The sequence below is a fragment of the Mercurialis annua genome, linkage group LG5 (genome assembly GCF_937616625.2).
Source record: "Mercurialis annua linkage group LG5, ddMerAnnu1.2, whole genome shotgun sequence".
NCBI lineage: Eukaryota > Viridiplantae > Streptophyta > Magnoliopsida > Malpighiales > Euphorbiaceae > Mercurialis > Mercurialis annua.
Genome location: NC_065574.1, coordinates 9,965,041 through 9,989,010, shown reverse-complemented (window position 1 = coordinate 9,989,010; position 23,970 = coordinate 9,965,041). Strand labels below are relative to the sequence as shown.

Genomic DNA, 23,970 nt, shown 5'->3' with positions numbered 1-23,970 from the left:
TGAGAACTTAGCGTACAACTGATGCTCACGCAACGTCTGTAGTATAGTCCTCAAATGGTAAGCATGCTCCTCCTCACTCCGAGAATAGATCAAAATGTCATCAATGAAGACGATAACAAATTGATCCAAAAACGGCTTGAACACTCTGTTCATCATATCCATAAATGCTGCTGGTGCGTTCGTCAGACCAAAGGACATAACCAGAAACTCAAAATGTCCATAACGAGTCCGAAAAGCAGTCTTAGGCACATCTGCATCACGGATCCGAAGCTGATGATACCCAGACCTCAAATCAATCTTGGAAAAACACTTCGCACCCTGCAACTGGTCAAACAAATCATCGATGCGAGGAAGAGGATATCTGTTCTTGACAGTAACCTTGTTCAACTGTCTGTAGTCGATACAGAGTCGAAAGGAACCGTCTTTCTTCTTCACAAACAGAACTGGAGCACCCCACGGAGAAGTACTCGGTCTGATGAACCCGCTATCCAACAACTCTTGTAACTGGTCCTTCCACTCCTTCAGCTCTGCAGGAGCCATCCGATACGGCGGTATCGAAATCGGAGCTGTACCAGAAACCACATCAATGCAAAACTCTATATCACGATCAGGTGGTAATCCAGGCAATTCCTCTGGGAACACATCGGTGAACTCATTCACTATCGGTACACTATGCATATCACTACCACCAGCCTCCAAATCACGAACCACAGCAAGAAAACCCTGACAACCCTTGCCTAACATCCGCTTCGCCTTGATGGCGGAAATCAGATTCTTAGGTGTTTCTGCCTTTTCTCCCTGAAAGGAAAAAGGTAGACCACCTGGAATCCTGAACTCGACTGACTTCTCTCGACAGTCAATAGAAGCATAATGGCGTGACAACCAGTCCATCCCCAAGATAACATCAAAAGAAAGAACGTCAAGTACAATCAAATCAGCACATAATTCTCTACCCTGAATAACCACAGGACAAGAAGGATAGACGACGTCCACTACTACACCTTCAGACATAGGTGTAGACACAGCTAGAGGTTCACTCAAAACAGATGGTGCTCTACCCAATTTCCCAGCAAAACAAGTAGAAACAAACGAATGGGTCGCACCCGCATCAAATAATACCAAAGCATCAGTAAAAGAAATCGGAATGGTACCTTGCACCACAGCATTTGATGCACGCGCATCCTGAGGAGTAAGTGCGAACACTCTGGCCTGACCCTGCGGCTGCTGCTGCGAACTCTGTCCAGTACCATAACCGTTGGAACCTCTACCGCCGTTACCACGGCCACCAAAACCTCTGCCACCAGAACCACGGCCCCGCTGGCCACCAAAAGATGCTGCAGGTTGAGAGTACCCTACAGACTGTGTAAACGCAGGTCTCTGCTGCTGATAAGATGACTGCGCCACACTGGAGTTAGACATCTGCTGCCGAGATGTCGGACACTCCCTAGAAAAATGACCCGGCTGACCACAAGTAAAACAACCTCTAGGAGCTAACTGACACTGTCCATAGTGCCTGCGTCTGCAATTCTGGCAGAACGGAATGTTCGATCCACCACTGTACCCGCGTCCTGAACCACGGTTACTCCCACTGCTACTGGAACTGTACGGAGCACTCCTGGCACTATGCCTCCCTTTGTTGTGAGTCCGTCGACTCCCCCTGTTGGCCTGAGAAGAGCCACTGTAGTAGTTCCCACTACCATGCTGCACTGGGGCCTGCTGCCCCCCACTAGGAACGTCACTCTTTCCCTTCTGATTCTGGAAAGGGTCAGAGATCGTCCCAAACTGAACCATCGAATTCTCCATCCGCCGCGCACTATCCACTAACCGGGCAAACTCCATGTTTGTCCCTATCAGCAAAGGAAGAAACTCCGAGCCTAAACCCCTAACATAACGGTCGTTCACTCGCTCTTGATCACCCTGTAGATCTGTAGCAAACCGCCCCAAACGTACAAACTCAGTAGTGTAGTCTGTCACTGATCTATCCCCCTTCTTCAAAGTGAGCAGCTTTTCTCTGAAACTCTCAGTAACAGAGAAGGGTAGATAATAACCTCTGAACCTGGTCACAAAATCAGCCCAAGGCAAAGTATCCATAACTGGCCTGATGTTATCGCGATACCAATCCTTAGCTGGACCCTTCAGCGACATTTCCACAAGCATCACTGATTGACGATCAGACGCTTGAATCCTCTGACTGTTGTACTCAAATTCCTCCAAAAAGTCAAGAGCATCCCCAGTACCATCAAAAGAAGTCGGATTCAAATTCAAGTAGGTCATCACCAACTCTCTGTCTGTTGGAATATGACCGACACCAGCAATTCCACCAATACCAGCTACAGCACCAACCTGAGGTTGTTGTTGCTGCGCTAACTGACCCAGTATATTACACTGATTCTGCAGTAGAGCCTGATTGTTCTGCATCTCGACAACGCCAGCCAAGAAAGTAGTGAAGTCGAACGCTTGCAAATTTGGTGCTTGCTGCACCCCTGGTGCCTGCTGCACATTCGGTGCCTGAACACCTGCTGCACCGCGTCCTCTAGCTCCACCTCTACCAGCACCAGCTCCTCTGCCTCTACCAGCACCTCTACCTCTGCCAGCACCTCCACCTCGACCACGTCCAGCATTAGCCTGAACAGGTGGTGCGTTCTGATCGACTTCCATAGAAATCGCATCATCAGCCACAGCTTCTTGCTCTGCCGCAGCACGAGCACGAGTACGAATAACGTTGTCCATATCCTAAGATTGAACAACAACAATTTAAATAACACATATTTCATACCCAAGTATGAACAAAACAAGCAACATATAGGATTTCCCAAGAAATCAACAGTAATAAAATGTTCACCCAAGTGAAATAGCATTAACAATTAAAAACATCAAATCAACAAATAATGACTGACTCGACGCAATCCTAATGGTGTAGGCAGAATGTTTTAAAATCAAAAGATGACGTTTTTTAAAGACATGACAGAATCCTATATCCGCAGTAGTTCCTAAGACACAACCAAACTTAACAGAGTAAACACATAGCAAGCAATGGCCTTGGTTTGAAACCAAAGCTCTGATACCAAGTTTGTCACGACCCATTTTCATGAATCGCGACCGGCGCTAGGGTATGGGTAATGTAGTACCGAAACCCGTAGCTAGCCTCCAAATAAATCATAAACACATAAACCTGCAGAAAAACCAATGCTCGGGGGCAACCGAGACTTCAACCTAATCTAGCAGATATAATAATCAACAATTAATGTAACATGCTTATTCAATTCTGATTCTAAAATAGATTTATCATGAACCAATATAAATAATATAACATGCCAAAGCAATATAACCAGTCGAACCAATCCGACAAAATAAATAATAATAACAAGGACGTCTAGTTACTACTGCGGTCTAAGAATAAAACAGTTTTACAATTTTATTAAAATAAAAGGAACCTCCGAGGAAAAGTAAATGCGGAGATCACCAGACTCTCTCAGATAATAACCCTGGGGAAAGTTGGGAAAACAACGGGGTCAGATATACTGAGATGAGTTCATACCACTATCTACATTTATTAAGTGGAAAACCTTTAAAACGTTTAAAACATTTAATAACGATATTACGGATAATAGTTGGAACCCTAATCCACAATTCTAAATAATAATCATAATCCAATAGGTCTGGTCCCGAGAGCTGAGCTACACCGAGTTACCACTGACCACACTTATACCAGAGTCCCGAGAGCTGAGCTACACCGAGTTACTCTACCTGGTCCCGAGAGCTATGCTCACACCGAGTTACCACATTTCCATAAATACCTTACCCAGATCAATACCGGTGCGCACGCAGTCCTAATGATGCCCATTAGGTAGCACGTTCCAACTAAGAGCCATAATATAAAAACAGTTCGAAATATACGTACAGTATATATATTTAATATTAAAATAACAATTTACTTAATAAAGCGGTAAATAGTAAATATAAACTCACTGCTTGCTAATCCGCGTGAAATACCGGCAAGCAACTAACTCTGGTTCGCCTCTGAAGCACGAACAGTGGACGAGTCTAGACAAATAAAATAATTATTAAAATCAGACCCTAACTCTAGAGAGTACTAGACACCACACAAGACTAGCACAAATAATCACGTAGTAATTAAACAATCTAAAATAACACAAATATAAGCAAAGGTAATAAAGCCCAATTAATATAAGTCTATTGAGTTCCCGCTTAAAATCCAATTTATAAATATTATTTAATAACTTTAAATAATCATTAATTTACAAATAGTGGGTTTGCCGAGTTACCAAATAACCACCAAGCTAACCTCACTCGTCGGATGACCCAAGTCTAATCCGACTCAAAACGTTTATCAAATATAAACCCGAGTTTATATTTATAAAACAATTTAACAAAATAATAATCCATTTTAAAAGCGGAACTCAATAACTTCAATTCAAAATAACCCAAGTTTACAACCCCAAAAACTTAGTTAAATAAAACAAATAAAAATTCAGGGACCAAATAGTATTTTAACCAAGTAGGGACTAAATGGTACTTTTGCCAATTAGGGGCTAATTTGCACTTTAGCCAATTTAATAACCGAAATCAATTTATTGCTTTTCTTTATAATTAAAACCAACAATAAAGTTATTAACCAAAAATCCACTTAATTAAGTTATAAAATAAGTTTAGGGGCTAAATTGTAATTTAGCCAACTTTTGACAAAACGACATTTGAAAGCAATTATAATTACCCGAGTAATTATATTAATTAAAGTTATAAAAATTTACGTAATCAATTTGTCTATTTAAAATCATAGTTATTATCGAAACAAAATGAAATAACTTAAAGGACCTAAATAATTCAAACAAAACAATTAAATAACCAAAGTGGCTATTAAGCCATCTTCTTCTTCTTTCAAAAAGAAGTTTACCCGCCCAAGCCTTCATTTACACAACAAACCGTAGCCAACATATTAAACCCAACCTTTCATTTTTCATCAACAAACTTAATCAATCCATACCTAGGGATAATATATAGACAATCTCAATCAACAAGAGATGGCAGTAAGGACATGATCATTTGAAGCCAAGGACACAGACAACTCACGAAGGAGGACGGCGATCACCAAGCCAAACAAAACAAAAATTAACCTAAGCAACCATTTATGAACCAAAAGCAAGCTAATCCCTCAACAATTCATCCATACAGTAGCAGCAATTACTTGATAATGAATGGCAGCAACATATAGCTCAAGAACAGATAAGGCAAAACAGAAAACGGAAACCGTACGGCAATCAACAAATCGATATAACGCATCACTTATCAATTTATTGTGAAACACAACAATCTTAGAGCTCTAAACAACATGAAGACCAAGCCAACAAAAAGAAGTAAATCGGCAGAATTCTAACAAGCATGAACAGCAACCATATCAACCAAAAACGATAAAACGGGATTGATTATAACGAGATCGACGGCGTACCGTTCAGCGAAATTGAGGTAGGGAAACGTAGGTACGTGAGTCTAGATCGTCTGGAATCAAACGGTTCTGATTTCGATCTAGAAACGAGAGAGAACGAACCAAATTACGCAATGACGTTCAAAGGCAAAATCTGGAAATTCAAGAATTCAGAAACTTACCGGACAGCGATCTTTGGCAGATGATAACGGCTTCGATACTCAGCGAAATGCCAAGCGGAAAACGGCTAGGGTTTGTTTGCAGCGTGATGAAGGTTTTCTGTGAAGAAATCGACTTAAAAAGACGAAGGGAAGTGGGCCGTAAACGAGGTCGAAAAGGGCTGGGCGAAGGGGTGAGGGCTGCAAATCATTCCCGAACGGAAAGGCCAAAATTTGGCCTGATCCCGTTCGGGAAAAGGCCTGGTCCCGAACGGGACCAGTGCAAATTTTGCACAGTCCCGTACGGGACAGGCCCAGTCCCGTACGGGACCTTACGGGAAAACATCAGGTCTCTTACGAGACCTGGTTTATCCCTTGGTTCAACCATTTGGTTGAACCAAGACCCAAAGGAGAAGTTTATTTTTTTTTTAAAACCGAACCGAAGATGAATCGAACCACAATTAATTTACGAAACTTCAAATACCCCACAAAATACATCCGGAACCACGTCGGAAATTACAAAAATAAATTTAAAAATTTTACGGGATATTACAGGATCAGAAAACCAAAGTGTGTTCAAAGCATGAAATCTGAAAATCAAAGGAATTATAAACACTTACCGAACAACGATCTTTGGAGGATGATTACGGATTCAATACTTAGCGAAAGAACGAAAGAAGAGTGGCTAGGGTTAGTTTGCAGTGTGATCTAGGTTTTCTATGAAGAAATCGACTTAAAATAACGTAGGGAAGTGAGCCGTAAATGAGATCGAAAACGGCTGGGCGAAGGGGTCCAAGGGCTGCTGGGTTCTTGAAAGAGAACAGCCCATTTGGGCTTGGTTCTCGTTCGAGAACCACCTGGTCTCGAACGAGACCAGGCCCTTTGTGTGATTCTCGTTCGAGAATCACAATTCTCGAACGGGAATCACACAAAACTTAATTTTTTTTTTGATTTAAAATTTAATTGGTTTAAACCAATAAAATCACCCTCAAACCAAACAACTCGAACCAAGCCACTAATATCGAAATTACTTCAAGACGACCGAAAAAATGTCGGAATTTAAATGTAATAAAATGTAAAATTTTACGGGATATTACATTCTCCCTAACTAATTAAAAATTCGTCCTCGAATTTATCACGACAAGTAAATCACACCAGAACAACACGTAACACAAGTGAAAATCATAAAAGCCACAGAAATCAAGATATCGTACCTCACGGAAATAGAAAAGGATAGCGATTCCGCATATCCAACTCGGTCTCCCAAGTACACTCCTCTACAGAATGATTGCGCCAGAGAACTTTGACCATCGGAATCTCCTTGTTCCGCAATTTACGCACCTGCGTATCAACAATCTCAACTGGCTGTTCCTCATAGGACAGCTCCTGGTCAATCTCAACACTCTGAGGCACAATCACGTGCGAAGGATCAGAAACGCACTTTCTCAACATAGAAACGTGAAACACCGGATGTACTAACGACATGTCTGGCGGTAGAACCAGAAGATAAGCCACAGCTCCAATCCTCTCTGAAATCTCATAAGGACCAATATACCTCGGTGCCAACTTTCCCTTGACACCAAAACGAACCACGCCTTTCATAGGCGAAACCTGAAGAAATACGAAATCACCAACCTGGAACTCAATGTCTTTCCTCTTCGGATCAGCATAACTCTTATGCCGACTAAAAGCAGTCTCTAACCTCCGTTTGATCAACGGTACCTTCTCCGAGGTAATCTGAATAATCTCAGCTCCCGAGAGTTTACGCTCTCCGACCTCCTCCCAACAGATAGGAGATCTACACTTGCGCCCGTACAAAGCCTCATACGGCGCCATCTCGATACTCGCATGATAACTGTTTTTATAGGAAAACTCAATCAACGGCAAATGAGTATCCCAACTACCCTGAAAATCGAGAACACACATCCTGAGCATATCCTCCAACGTCTGAATAGTCCTCTCAGACTGACCGTCAGTCTGAGGATGAAAAGCTGTACTGAAATCCAACCGAGAACCCAAGGATTCCTGTAACGCTTTCCAAAACCTCGAAGTAAACAGAGAACCTCTGTCTGAAACAATAGAAACCGGTACACCATGCAAACTGACAATCCTGTCGATGTACAACTGAGCCAACCTCGAAGCAGAATACGAAACCTTAATTGGAAGGAAATGAGCTGACTTGGTCATACGGTCAACTATAACCCAAATTGAATCGTACCCCTGCCGAGTACGTGGTAAACCAACCACAAAGTCCATAGCAATCCGTTCCCACTTCCACTCTGGAATAGGTAGTGGTTGGAGATAGCCAAAAGGTCTCTGATGTTCCAGCTTCACCTGCTGGCAAGTCAGACACCTAGAAACATACTCAGCGACATCCTTCTTCATTCCGCTCCACCAGTACGTACCCTTAAGATCATGGTACATCTTAGTAGAACCCGGATGAACACTATAAGCAGACTTGTGCGCTTCCTCCAAGATCTGGTCCCTCAAACCATCTGAATCTGGAACACACAGTCTCGAACCATGTCTCAGAACACCATCCACAAAAGTAAACTCAGAATTACTGTCCTGCTGAATCTCCTCAATAATCCGTTTCAACTGTGGATCCTCAGCTTGTAAAGCTTTGATCCGATCAATCAAAACGGGTTGCACTTGCAACTGTGCTAACAAACAACCAGTCTGAGAAATCTGAAATCCATAGCCTGAAACTAACAAACTGTGCCACTCCCTAACCATGGGTCTACGCCCAATTTCAGAAATATGAGCCAAACTGCCTGAAGACTTGCGACTCAACGCATCGGCTACCACATTAGCCATACCAGGATGGTACTGAATAGTACAGTCGTAGTCTTTCAACAACTCTAGCCACCTCCTCTGCCTCAAGTTCAACTCTCTCTGATCAAAGATATATTTCAGACTCTTATGATCAGTGAAAATTTCACAAGTAGCACCATACAAATAATGCCTCCAGATTTTCAGCGCAAAAACCACAGCTGCCAACTCTAAATCATGCGTAGGGTAATTCACCTCATGCTTCTTCAACTGTCCGGAAGCATAGGCAATCACCTGTCCATGTTGCATCAGAACGCAACCCAAACCAATCCGAGACGCATCACAATACACTGTGAAACCATCAATGCCAGAAGGCAATGCCAAAACCGGAGCTGTAGTCAAAATCTCTTTGAGCTTCTCAAAGCTCGCCTCGCACTTGTCAGTCCACTCAAACTTGACACCCTTTTGTGTCAGTTTAGTCAAAGGTGCAGATATTCTGGAGAAATCTTGCACGAACCGATGATAGTAGCCAGCTAAACCTAGAAAACTTCTGATCTCGGTAACTGACCTTGGCCTTTGCCAATCCATGACCGCCTCAATCTTCTTCGGATCAACCTTGATCCCATCTTTCGACACCACGTGTCCTAGAAAGGTAACCTGATCCAACCAGAACTCACATTTTGAGAACTTAGCGTACAACTGATGCTCACGCAACGTCTGTAGTATAGTCCTCAAATGATAAGCATGCTCCTCCTCACTCCGAGAATAGATCAAAATGTCATCAATGAATACGATAACAAACTGATCCAAAAACGGCTTGAACACTCTGTTCATCATATCCATAAACGCTGCTGGTGCGTTCGTCAGACCAAAGGACATAACCAGAAACTCAAAATGTCCATAACGAGTCCGAAAAGCAGTCTTAGGCACATCTGCATCACGGATCCGAAGCTGATGATACCCAGACCTCAAATCAATCTTGGAAAAACACTTCGCACCCTGCAACTGGTCAAACAGATCATCGATGCGAGGAAGAGGATATCTGTTCTTGACAGTAGCCTTGTTCAACTGTATGTAGTCGATACACAGTCGAAAGGAACCGTCTTTCTTCTTTACAAACAGAACTGGAGCACCCCACGGAGAAGTACTCGGTCTGATGAACCCGCTATCCAACAACTCTTGTAACTGGTCCTTCAACTCCTTCAGCTCTGCAGGAGCCATCCGATACGGCGGTATCGAAATCGGAGCTGTACCAGAAACCACATCAATGCAAAACTCAATATCACGATCAGGTGGTAATCCAGGCAATTCCTCTGGAAATACATCAGTGAACTCATTCACTATCGGAACACTATGCATATCACCACTACTAGTCTCTAAATCACGAACCATGGCAAGAAAACCCTGACAACCCTTGCCTAACATCCGCTTCGCCTTGATGGCGGAAATCAGATTCTTAGGTGTCTCTGCCTTTTCTCCCTGAAAGGAAAAAGGTAGATCACCTGGAATCCTGAACTCGACTGACTTCCCTCGACAGTCAATAGAAGCATAATGGCGTGACAACCAGTCCATCCCCAAGATAACATCAAAAGAAAGAACGTCAAGTACAATCAAATCAGCACATAATTCTCTACCCTGAATAACCACTGGACACGAAGGATAAACAACGTCCACTACTACACCTTCAGACAAAGGTGTAGACACAGCTAGAGGTTCACTCAAAACAGATGGTGCCATACCCAATTTCCCAGCGAAACATGTAGATACAAACGAATGGGTTGCACCCGCATCAAATAACACTAAAGCATCTATAAAAGAAATCGGAATGGTACCTTGCACCACAGCATTTGATGCACGCGCATCCTGAGGAGTAAGTGCGAACACTCTGGCCTGACCCTGCGGCTGCTGCTGTGAACTCTGTCCAGTACCATAACCGTTGGAACCTCTACCGCCGTTACCACGGCCACCAAAGCCTCTGCCACCAGAACCACGGCCCCGCTGGCCACCAAAAGATGCTGCAGGTTGAGAGTACCCTACAGACTGTGTAAACGCAGGTCTCTGCTGCTGGTAAGATGACTGCGCCACACTGGAGTTAGATGTCTGTTGTCCAGATGTCGGACACTCCCTGGAGAAATGACCCGGCTGGCCACAAGTGAAACAACCTCCAGGAGCTAACTGGCACTGACCATAATGCCTACGTCTGCAATTCTGGCAGAACGGAATGTTCGATCCACCACTGTACCCGCGTCCTGAACCACGGTTGCTCCCACTGCTACTGGAACTGTACGGAGCACTCCTGGCACTATGCCTCCCTTTGTTGTGAGTCCGTCGACTCCCCCTGTTGGCCTGAGAAGAGCCACTGTAGTGATTCCCACTACTATGCTGCACTGGGGCCTGCTGCCCCCAACTAGGAAGGTCACTCTTTCCCTTTTGATTCTGGAAAGGGTCAGAGATCGTTCCAAACTGAACCATCGAATTCTCCATCCGTCGCGCACTATCCACTAACCGGGCAAACTCCATGTTTGTCCCTATCAGCAAAGGAAGAAACTCCGAGCCCAAACCCCTAACATAACGGTCGTTCACTCGCTCTTGATCACCCTGTAGATCTGTAGCAAACCGCCCCAAACGTACAAACTCAGTAGTGTAGTCTGTCACAGATCTATCCCCCTTCTTCAAATTTAGCAGCTTTTCTCTGAAACTCTCAGTAACAGAGAAGGGTAGATAGTAACCTCTGAACCTGATCACAAAATCAGCCCAAGACAAAGTATCCATAACTGGCCTGATGTTATCGCGATACCAGTCCTTAGCTGGACCCTTCAGCGACATCTCCACAAGCATCACTGATTGACGATCAGAAGCTTGAATCCTCTGACTGTTGTACTCAAATTCCTCCAAAAAGTCCAGAGCATCCCCAGTACTATCAAAAGAAGTCGGATTCAACTTCAAGTAGATCATCACCAACTCTCTGTCTGTTGGAATGTGACCGACACCAGCAAGTCCACCAATACCAGCTACAGCACCAACCTGAGGTTGCTGTTGCTGCGCTAGCTGACCCAGTACAGTACACTGATTCTGCAGAAGAGCCTGGTTGTTCTGCATCTCGACAATCCCAGCTAAGAAAGTAGTGAAGTCGAACGCTTGCATGTTTGGTGCTTGTTGCACCTCTGGTGTCTGCTGCACATTCGGTGCCTGAACACCTGCTGCACCACGTCCTCTAGCTTCACCTCTACCAGCACCAGCTCCTCTGCCTCTACCAGCACCTCTACCTCTGCCAGCACCTCCACCTCGACCACGTCCAGCATTAGCCTGAACTGGTGGTACGTTCTGATCGACTTCCATGGAAATCGCATCATCAGCCACAGCTTCTTGCTCTGCCGCAGCACGAGCACGAGTACGAATAGCGTTGTTCATATCCTAAGGATTTGAACAAGAACAATTTAAATAACAGGTATTTCATACCCAAGTATGAACAAAACAAGCAACATATAGGATTTCCCAAGAAATCAACAGCAATAAAATGTTCACCCAAGTGAAATAAAATTAACATTTAACAACATCAAATCAACATACAATGACTGACTCGACGCAATCCTATTGGTGTAGGCAGAATGTTTTTAAAATCAAAAGATGACGTTTTTAAAGACATGACAGAATCCTATATCCGCAGTAGTTCCTAAGACACAACCATACTTAACAGAGTAAACACATAGCAAGCAATGGCCTTGGTTTGAAACCAAAGCTCTGATACCAAGTTTGTCACGACCCATTTTCATGAATCGCGACCGGCGCTAGGGTATGGGTAATGTAGTACCGAAACCCGTAGCTAGCCTATCATTTAACACATAAACACATAAACCTGCAGAAAACCAGTGCTCGGGGGCAACCGAGACTTCAGCCTAAATCTAGCAGATATAATATTCAACAGATAATATAACATGCTTATCCAATTCTGAGTCTAAAAATAGGCATAACATAAATAATCCGAAATAACTACATAACATGCCAGAGCAATATAACTAGTCAGACCAATCCGACAAACAACTGTAATAATAATAAAGACGTCTAGTCAACTACTGCGGTCTAAGAATAAAATAGTTTGACAGTTTATCAAAATAAATGGAACCTCCGAGGAAAAGTAAATGCGGAGATCACCAGACTCTCTCAGATCATAACCCTGGGAAAAATTGGGAAAACAACGGGGTCAGATATACTGAGATGAGTTCATACCACTATTTACATTTATTAAGTGGAAAACCTTTAAAACGTTTAAAACATTTAATAACGATATTACAGATAATAGTTGGAACCCTAATCCACAATTCTAAATAATAATCATAATCCAATAGGTCTGGTCCCGAGAGCTGAGCTACACCGAGTTACCACTGACCACACTTATACCAGAGTCCCGAGAGCTGAGCTACACCGAGTTACTCTACCTGGTCTCGAGAGCTATGCTCACACCGAGTTACCACATTTCCATATATACCTTACCCAGATCAATACCGGTGCGCACGCAGTCCTAATGATGCCCATTAGGTAGCATGTTCCAACTAAGAGCCATAATATAAAAACAGTTCAAAATATACGTACAGTATATATATTTAATATTAAAAATAACAATTTACTTAATAAAGCGGTAAATAGTAAATATAAACTCACTGCTTGCTAAACCGCGTGAAATACCGGCAAGCAATTAACTCTGGTTCGCCTCTGAAGCACGAACAGTAGACGAGTCTAGACAAATAAAATAATTATTAAAATCAGACCCTAACTCTAGAGAGTACTAGACACCACATAAGACTAGCACAATTAACACGTAGTAAATAAACAATCCAAAGTAACACAAATATATCCAAAAGGTAATAAAACCCAATTAATATAAGTCTATTGAGTTCCCGCTTAAAATCCAATATATAAATATTATTTAATAACTTTAAATAATAAATAATTTCCAAATAGTGGGTTAGCCGAGTTATCACTAACTGCCAAGCTAACTTCACTTGTCGGATGACCCAAGTCTAATTCGACTCAAAACGTTTATCAAATATAAACCCGAGTTTATATACATAAAACAATTTAACAAAATAAAATCCATTTTAAAAGCGGAACTCAACAACTTCAATTCTAAGTAACCCAAGTTACAAATCAAAACTTAATCATTTTAAGTGAATAAAAGTTTTAGGGACTAAATCGTACTTTAGCCAATTAGGGACTAAACTGTACTTTTGCCAAAAAAGTATTTAAAATCAATTTAATCACCTTTGTTTATAATTTAAACAAATAATAAGTCACCAAACAAAAATCCACTTAATTAATAAAAGAAAACATATTCAAGGGCTAATTTGTAATTTAGCCAATTTTATGTCAATTTGATATTCTTAAATAAATAAAATTACCCGAGTAATTATATTAGCCAAATAATAAATAGCTATCGTTTTCAACTTAATAATTATAAATCAAATTTAATTTCAAGTTATTATCAAACAACTAAAATCTAACTTAAAGGATATAATTGATTCAAACATAACAAGCTAATGGTCAAAGTGGCTTATTAGCCATCATCAACCTTAATTCAAAAATAACCTCACTGCCGCCATAGCTAGAAAGAACAAATATGAATCTATTCCAAGAACAAACTTCCAAACTTAAAAACAAATCAATCTATAACCTAAACATTCAACCAACATCTGATTTAGTCTCAACTAGGATCCATAAACAATCAAAATGTTAACAGCTAAAGGAATATAGATTCGGCAAAAACAATCTAAGTGTGAACGATGGGCAAAATGGAAACGATGGATCGTTACTTATCGAACGCTTAAACTACTAACAACCCAAGAGATTATGATCATAAACAAGTGAAATCATAAGCAAAGGAAGGAAAAGAGTTCGACAGTAAACATACAAACTCAAAACAGAATTTATAAAGTTTTAAAACGGAAACCGTACGGCGATTGAAACGAGAACGATTACGTACCGTTTAGCAAAACCGAGATAGAGAAACGTAGGGAATTGAGTCTAGAACGTCTGAGATCAAACGGTTTCAGTTTTGATCTAGAAATGAACTCACACGGATCAGAAAACCAAAGTGTGTTCAAAGCATGAAATCTGAAAATCAAAGGAATTATAAACACTTACCGAACATCGATCTTTGGAGGATGATTACGGATTCAATACTCAGCGAAAGAACGAAAGAAGAGTGGCTAGGGTTAGTTTGCAGTGTGATCTAGGTTTTCTATGAAGAAATCGACTTAAAATAACGTAGGGAAGTGAGCCGTAAATGAGATCGAAAACGGCTGGGCGAAGGGGTCCAAGGGCTGCTGGGTTCTCGAACGAGAACAGCCCATTTGGGCTTGGTTCTCGTTCGAGAACCACCTGGTCTCGAACGAGACCAGGCCCTTTGTGTGATTCTCGTTCGAGAATCACAATTCTCGAACGGGAATCACACAAAACTTAATTTTTTTTTTGATTTAAAATTTAATTGGTTTAAACCAATAAAATCACCCTCAAACCAAACAACTCGAACCAAGCCACTAATATCGAAATTACTTCAAGACGACCGAAAAAATGTCGGAATTTAAATGTAATAAAATGTAAAATTTTACGGGATATTACAATTCCATAGAAGAAAATAATCAAATTTCCACACCGTACTTGATAAACTCACACATCACTGCTATTAGAAAAGCTGATGCAAAGCAAAAGATGCCAAAAAATATAAATCAGTCTACATTTCTAGTATCAAATGTCAATGTTGAAATCAACCTATAACCATCCCAAGAGAAATTTAATAAAATTAATGGATAACACAAACATAAAACCATTACAAAAGCTGAAATCTTAGTCGTTTTTAAATTTTCTTTGAATGATCTCGCTTTGACATCTAACATAAAAATTAGCAAACGCTTGAGGCATTCACTTGTATCTGTTGACATTCTTCTTTCATCTTCCTTTAGTTGTTCTAATCGAAGCTTTTCTTGCTCATAAACAAGTTTTTCTTGTCATTGAACATATACCCTTTCAAATAAGTCTAACTTTTTTTATTGAATTGTTTCTTTTCCTTTCTTATTTCCTGTAGTATATTCATATATGACTCTGACGAATTATTTTCCATCTCTTTGTATTTTCTTTTCTTTTTTTCCTTTCCAGCCTTTTTTCCCGGAGGTCTATCTAGATCTATAAAGTTTGTACCTGTAATATTATGATCTTCTGGTTTCAATTCAGTCTCTGAAGCACCCGTATTAACATGGAATTTATCTTTCTTTTTCAATGGTTTTTTCTTTTCACAATCTTACAACCATTTTGGCTGAAATCTCAATATATTCCAACAATGATCAAATTGGAATTAGCCGTTGTTTAGTTCTTGATATAAAAATTTTACATTATCAATCTGAAAAGAAAAAAAAAACAACATGTACATCATTATAATGCTCATCTCAAAGATAACTTTTGCCATAATTTTTCCATTTATATTCTTATCTATCAAACGTGTGTATAAACTTAATTGACTTTTCATTTTTTTCACAAAACAGTTTATAATTCAAATAAAATTTCATTTCCCTTTCAATTACATTTGACAGACTCTTAAAACCCTTCTACTACTTATAAAGTTACTTAAAAGCAATCATTAGGGCCAAAGCTATACATAATTATGTATTGATTCATTTGTATACACATTGTATGATATTCAAGCTACACTGTACAAACATTAACAACACAAATATAAAAAATCAACAATTACCAAAAGATATTACAAACAAATATGCAATCTTATATCATGATAATAATAAATCAACAATATGTAATGAAAACTAGTTCGTAGTATAAAATGATATGTACTTGCTCATTGATTCCACTTTGATTTCTTGACTCAATTTGAGCATAGCATCCGCAAAATTTGTTTGTAGCCAATTGAATCGTTGACCAACGATTCATCAAAGATATTTGTATGCGTTCCGATTCAAAACTTTTGTACTTAAGAAAATGCTCCCATAATTGTGTCCAATACATTTTGTGTTTTTGTTTATTCCCTAAAAAGCATCTATGCCGATATTAAGCCATGATGACACAATATAAAAATCTTCTTTTACTGTAAAGTTGCTGCTACGTGATTTTTTAGAAGTCGTTTCAGGTTGAATAGAAAAACCGAATTCTGAGTTATTGATAAAAACAGAAATATCATCAGAGTTTGAATATTGAGTTGAAAATTCAGGATTTTGATTGATATCAATAATAACATTTCCTTCTCTGTTAGCTCGCCAATTCATGTTAAATTATGAAAATAAAGAGAGAGGAAAAGAAATGATGAAGCGTCAAAGAAGATAAAAGAATACAAGAGATTTGTTTCTTCTAGAAAAGGAAGTAGTGGAGATATATTTGACAGGTAATTAACTCATTGTTTTTTAAAATATACAAAGTTGGTTTAGCTCTCTAGACGTGGGAGCCTAACTGACTATGTATATTTTATTTTTTCAGAATACATTGTCCGTTGAAATAGCATTTTTCAATCACACTCTTTATTATAAAGCATTTAAGAGTAATAGAGAGTCCATTGTGCATGCTCTAAACCTTTCATAAATGATTATTAACTATCTTTTTCTCATTGGAAGGCTCTCATTTTCAAAAATCACTTTGAATCCAACTAACATCCCAGTGCGGCTAAAAGCGCGCGCCTCGCCGCTTAAGCGCTCAGGCGAGGCGCTCATGGAGGCTGTCACCTTTGCATGCTCCAGGCGGCAACAATGGACCGAGGCACGTTCTTCAGGACTTAAAGTGGTGGTCGCCGCTTTGTCTTCTCCATCGCTTCTTCGCTTAATTTTTTCTTAAATCTAAATTTTTTTAAAATTGGAAAATAAAAAGTCGACTTCCCTAATCACTAATCACGTGACCTTAATATTTCCTGCAATTATTAATAACAGCTGTTGACTCTTAGTATTTTCCATCATTATTAAATCTTTTAATTTAAGTTTAAATATATATTTGACTGTTAGTATTCCACTAAGAGTCCACTATTTATACAATTTTTACCCTAATTTTTCATTAAACAAAAATATAATAAGCATCACAACAACTAAGAATTATGAAGATCAAAAGTAAAGGCGAGTTCAACTGAATTATCTTTTTCTTTTGGCTAATAATCACCCACGGACCCTGACTTTAGAGGTACCTTACGCTAAACCCCCTGATAAAAAAAAAATTGTCGTAAACCCCCTAAACTTTACCTAATGATCAGCTAAACCCCTTTTACCCTAAAACCGCCCCAAACCCTTTATTTTCTCAAAAATACCTAAAATACCCCTAAGGTCAATAACAAAAACCAAACCAACCTAATCTAACCAAATCTAAAGTCATTATCTAATCAAATCAGACATAAACCATCCAAATCATACTTAAATCACCAATCAACTCAACTAAATCAAACCATCCAACCGAAAACTTCCACCCGCCGCCGCCGGTTTTTTCCGGCCACCACCGTCCATTGCCGCAAAAAAAATTATTCAAATAAAAACTCATTTAATTTTAAAAAATAAATAAATAATTATTTTTAATTTAAATAAATTTTTTTTTTAGATTAATTTTAAACCCACCGTGGTGGGTCTGCTCACCGGAGAGCAGACCCACCGTGCAGCAGACCCACCGGCCGGTGGGTCTGCTCTTTGCAGCAGACCCGCGGTGGATCTGCTCTTTGCAACAGATCCACCGACGCCGGTGGATCTGCTGCAAAGAGCAGCGCGGTGGGTCTGCTCATTGCAGCAGACCCACGCCGGTGGGTCTGCTTCACAGAGCAGACCCACCGGCCGGTGGGTCTGCTTTCCGGTGAGCAGACCCACCGCGGATTGAATTTTTTTTTTATTTAAATTAAAAATAATTATTTATTTAATTTTTAAATAAATTTAGGTTTGATTAGATTGTTTGGTTTGATTTGATTGGATCGGTTTTAAGTGTGGTTAGATTGAAGCTGTCTGGTTTGTTTGTATTTATTTACAGATTTGAAGGGTATTTTGGTCAATTTATGCGAAAAGGGGTTTAGCTAATTATTGGGTAAAGTTTAGGGGGTTTACGGCAGTTTTTTTTGATTAGGGGGTTTAGCGTAAGGTACCCCTAAAGTCAGGGTCCGTGGGTGATTATTAGCCTTTTCTTTTAGTTTTTTAATTTATAATAAATAAAAGCTATTTTAACTCAAATATAAACTTCTACTCAATTTTTTCTATTAAAACATATAACAGTAATGTGAGTTATATTACCATGCAAATTATTATCACCTGATCTATTTTTTAATAAATGATTATTTTAATTTTAATTTTTAGATGGGAGATGATAATTCTAATGTTACTCAATCTTCTAAAAAAGATTCTGCTTAGAAGTACAATATTTTAGCTAATCCTAAAGACTCAAGTTCTATTACGTGCATTTTCTGTAATAAATCGAAATGTAGGAGCAACTTCACAACCTCAAGTGAATCAAGTTGATGATCATGAAGATGATCAAGATAATTTTGAAATGGACATTGAAGGAGATGCATCAAGTCATGATGATCAAACTAGTGTTGATCTAAGAGATGAATTTGATAGTGATTTTTAAAGTTTAAGTATATTTTATAGTCTTACATGCTAGATTTTTTCTCTATTCTTAAATATTTTAGTTATAAGTGATTTGGATTTATGTTACTTGCTATTATATTTATCATTTTATGGTTTACATATATTGCGCTTTAATTCGTTAAAGCGAGCGCTTTTTTACCGCTTTGCGCTTTAAGCGATATGAAGACATATCGTTTTGAGTGCGCTTTCACCTTTAACTACACTGTTCTTTTCAAAAAAAAAAACTAACATGAAATTAAGTCTAGTAAAATGATAAAATTCCCCCAATATCTATTTTTTTTATTCATATAAAAACCAAGCTTATTTATTTTAAAAACCAAACGTATTCACTAAAGATTAAAGAACTGAACATGTCGGTTCAATTCAAAGAAACCAACTATATGTCCAATCCAATAAAGTTTTAAAAAATTTGAATTGGTAAAATCGGACTGACCAGTGGTTGAATCGGTAATCATATAAGCTATACATAATTTTTTATTATTTTTTAATTTTATTCAACCAGTTCAATCGATAGCTAAACCGGTTGGGCAGAGAATCAATGGCCATACAGGTTTGCTCATCAAATCAATTTTTTAAACACTAGTTATCACAATCAAAATTGATTTTTTTTATACAATAATTTACAAATGTGACACATCTCTTTATTAATTCCACTCATTGAACAAATAATACATATCCATGCATTGTCCAACAGCATAACATAAGCCACTAGAAGAAAGAAAAATAAAACACCATATCAAGAGATTTCTAATAAAAAAACTTAAAAATTCAAATTTATTTTAAAGCACTCTCTAGCAACAGCAGCATGCAGTAGTCTAGCAATACTCAAACAATCTCAATGAGAGCTACAAACTTTGACCATAATGCTTCCCTTATCACAACCAAATGCAATCCTGCAATAATATTATATTATCTTTAATATCTGATTTTATGAATATAAATTGGTAAAGAATACAAAACGAAAACTTACTCATCTGAACCTTTCTTGCATCCAACGGTCCAAACTCTTTCAAGGCCATAGTTCAATGTGTTTTGAAGCCTGAACCACATATTAAAATTCAAAGTGCAAATAAATAATTTTATTTTACTTAAAAATGTAATCTATATATCAATTAATCAATTATCTCAAAAGTTAGTTGTTAAGTAAGACTCCAAGTATTATTTTATTATCTATTAACATATTTCCGCACGCGAATGTCTTTTAAACTTTAAGCGAGAATAAGCACAATTCATTTTATAGTATACTCAAAACTATTTTTTTCAAAAAATAAGGATTGAATTTTAGATCTTGTGATTATAAAATTAAGAAAGTATGATTGCCAAATATCAAACTCTAGATTTTTCAATTGCTATGTTGCATGAAAATATTAAAATGAGAAATGCTGAGATGTAAAACGATAAAATTAAGTATTTTTATAAATAAAAATAAACTGCACGGTAAGTTTCCGTGCAATATTATTATATTACAGACATTTTTTTGTGATAATTAAATCATAAGATGAATTACGGAGCAAAAAATATTAAATTACCTGTAAGTGTTTGCATCCCAGAGACAGATACTCCCATCCTCAGAACCTGAAATTATGATGGGAAACTCCGGGTGGAAGCGTACTGCACAGACATTATTCGTATGGCTTTCTAATGTCTGAAAGCAAATTTTAGTTTCACAGTCCCATACCTAAATCAATTTTAATAAGATTTATTATATATCTAAATTATTATGCATAAACAATTAAAATCTCTGATTGCTGAAGTAAAAAAGCGTTGTAAAACATTGCTGACCTTGAGAGTATAATCATCAGAACCGCTTAGCAGATATGGTATGTCATCATTGATCGAGTAATCGACACAATTTACACCTTTCGAATGACCTTCCAATGTAGCAATTGGAACAGGGGAATCAAGATTCCATATCTGAAATAAATACATTGAAAAAAGGATGAATGAATGTTAATTATGTTTCACGGAAACAAAAACAATATGGACTTTTTTATCCCGACGTGAAAGTTTAACTAAAAAAATATATGTTTAAACCAATCTGTGAAAAATAGGTCAAATACAAACTTGTGCTCATGTCGTACTCCGTAGAAAAATTTAGTGTTCAAATCCGACCCTAACACCTAATCGAAACAAAAAGTAATATTCTAAACAACAAATTAACATACCTTAATGGTGCCATCAAGTGATGCACTAGCAAATGTAGATGAATCTCTTGGATTAAAAGTGATGTCCATAACATAACTTGAGTGACCTTCAAAAACCCTAATGCAATCCCAGCCCTTCTCCCAGTCCCACATGTTTATAAACATGTCATCGGAACATGACAATACACAAGGAAGTGAAGGATGCACAGATACACATCTAATGTAGTCATTATGTGCCTCGAATTCTTTTATCAACTCCATTGTATCGTAATCATATACGCGAATAAATTTGTCATCTGATCCGGTTATAATCCAGTTCTTTCTCGGAACGAATTTTGCTGATCTTACTGCATGAATTGTACGCAAAAGGTTAAGTGTGTTGCGTCAGAAAAAAAATACTGAAATGAAAAAATATCTAAAAATTCACTGGCGTAACGGGCATTTTTATAGAAAGTTTAGTTTTATAAAGATTTAATTTATATAATACGTACCGGGTGATTCAGTGACCTTGATAGACTTCTCCAAGGTCTAGCGTAAATTATATAAGCTCCAGTCAGTTCTCACTTATACCAAAATAATAGGAAAAGATAGAACAAAAAAACAATTGCCTTACCTGAGATTGGTAGTTCCAAATACATACAGTTCCTGAATATAGACTAGTAAGAATCCTGCATGAAAAATAATTTTGATTAATGTCAATTCAAGGAAAATTAATTAATTATAAAAACTATTATGAACTACCCAATTTGACAAGGTGATACGTAGTGTAAGTAGATTAAACTAATTAATCAATGAAAAACATTTAATTTTAATTAAAAACTACTATGTCGACTATATTGATCGATTATTTTAATTCAATTCCGACTCTTGTCACACTATTAATATAAAATTTATTATTCTACAAGAAAAAATTATTATTCTACGAGGTGAACCTGAGACTAATAATTTGAGTATATGCTCATCATTTTAATGAAGTTAAGAAGATTGAAGTTTAATTACCATGGTTGAGTTGGATGGAGATCCACAGATTTTACCCTTTCTGATAGTTGGGTGAATTCATTCTGTTCCAGAAATCATAGGTTGTTAATTACTAAAATAGTTATCTTTTAAAAGGTAATTAATTATGTAAGAGCTTGAAATGAAAATAAGTACAAAATTAAAAAATTTAAAGAATGAAAGAGCCAGAATATAAAACCTTAATTTCCAAAGCAGCAGCCTGCTTGTGCAAAACAAGAACAAAATAAAATTTGTCAGTCCAGTAGTAATCATAAGGTAAATAAACTCATTATAATTTAGTGCATCAAAGTTTTGAGATGGACCTACAAATTAACTTATTTTCCCTGAAGGGGTTTTAAAAAAATTAGACTGAATTTCAATTTAGATAAAATTTAAAAATTTAAAATAAATTTTTATAATAAATAATTAAGAAATTAAAAGAAGTAACATCTCACCATATCTAGAGAGAGGAAGTTTTAATAGTATAATTCAAGAAGTAATGATTAATTGATTGAAATTGATTATGAGGGATAAGAATGAAGAGAATCTATGAATTTATAACATAAACAAAACTTTGCCATTAAGCAAAAACTCACATTCCAACCTTTTTCTTTTTCATTTAACGCACACAAGACTTGAATTTCTGATTTTTCTCCGTGTTGTCATCAGATGATCACTAAACCATTGATTAGGTTCCTGTGCTTAAATTAACGGTTATGATTGAGCTGATTCGTTGTCCAATAGTCATACAAACAAGACAAAGAGGAAATGTTAATTCAAAGAAGGTGAGGTTCGCTGCAGGACTGAGAAGTACGGAAACTTCGACGAAGTTACGTGTCCCGTTTCGGAAACGTTTCAAAAATCAAAAACTCTCGAAAACTCCCGGAAATATTTCGGGCCGTTTCTGTAAAAAAATTAAAAACATATAGTTATAAAAAAATCTAATAAAATTCCAACTAATAATTTTTTTGAATCAATTACTCACAATTTTTATTGTTTACTTTATCTACAATAAAATTTATCTTCTTATTTTTATTGGATTTAATTATATTTAATTGATTTATTAATTGTATAAATATATAAACAAAATTTAATATAATTAATATTATATAATTTCTAATATTATAAATATCTCGTGTCCTTCATTTTAAAATTCTACCGTTTTTCCGTGTCTATTTCGTGTCGTTTCCATTTTCCGTTTCCGTTTCTGTGCTACTTAGCTGCAGGACAGCCACATACTTGTTTCTATTTGACTTTTAAATGTATAAATAATTATATCGTTAACTAGTTATATTCCGTGTATTTGCGCGGGATTATATTATCTATTAATTTAAATTATGTTTAATTAAAACAATAATGCTAAAAAACTTAAAAATCATTTATGATTATTTTTAGAAATGAATACAAAGAACATCAAAAAAATTAAAAATAATATCATTATCTGTAAAGTAAAGAAAAATCAAATGAAATGAAATTTGCTCTAAAAATAGATTGTTTTTTTAAAATATTGACTATATTTTTTTTTATATATTAAGTATTATTTTTGTGTGCCAGGATTTTATTTATGCAGATTGGCAAGTTTCAGGATTAGAAAAAGTTATAAAACTGACATATCAATTTAGAATGTTCAATGAAAAAAGAAAAGTTTATATATTTATCATATGATTTTCTATTTCAACACAGTAAAATTAATTAAAATACATCATGATTTAACTATTTTTACGTATTTAATTTTTGTATTCATAAATTAATAATATTATTTCAACCCTATTAAAACATTTTTTTCTTTTTTTCTTTTTTTCTTTGACTTCTCAAAATAATGTTTTATCTTTATCATAATATTATTATAATATTTT

The 23,970-nt window shown here is 37.3% G+C and overlaps 1 protein-coding gene across 1 annotated transcript; it reads right to left on the bottom strand.

Annotated features, from left to right (window-relative positions):
- Window positions 1-19,593: 19,593 nt before the first annotated feature.
- LOC126681012 (coatomer subunit beta'-1-like) lies at window positions 19,594-22,692 on the bottom strand. The gene is made up of 10 exons (XM_050376370.2): window positions 22,570-22,692; window positions 22,314-22,334; window positions 22,118-22,179; window positions 21,732-21,786; window positions 21,610-21,646; window positions 21,140-21,465; window positions 20,757-20,888; window positions 20,504-20,652; window positions 19,945-20,013; window positions 19,594-19,867 (listed from the first exon to the last, which is right to left on the bottom strand). The coding sequence occupies exons 1-10, from the start codon at window positions 22,570-22,572 to the stop codon at window positions 19,810-19,812; spliced, it is 912 nt and encodes a 303-aa protein (XP_050232327.1). The 5' UTR covers window positions 22,573-22,692; the 3' UTR covers window positions 19,594-19,809.
- Window positions 22,693-23,970: the final 1,278 nt, after the last annotated feature.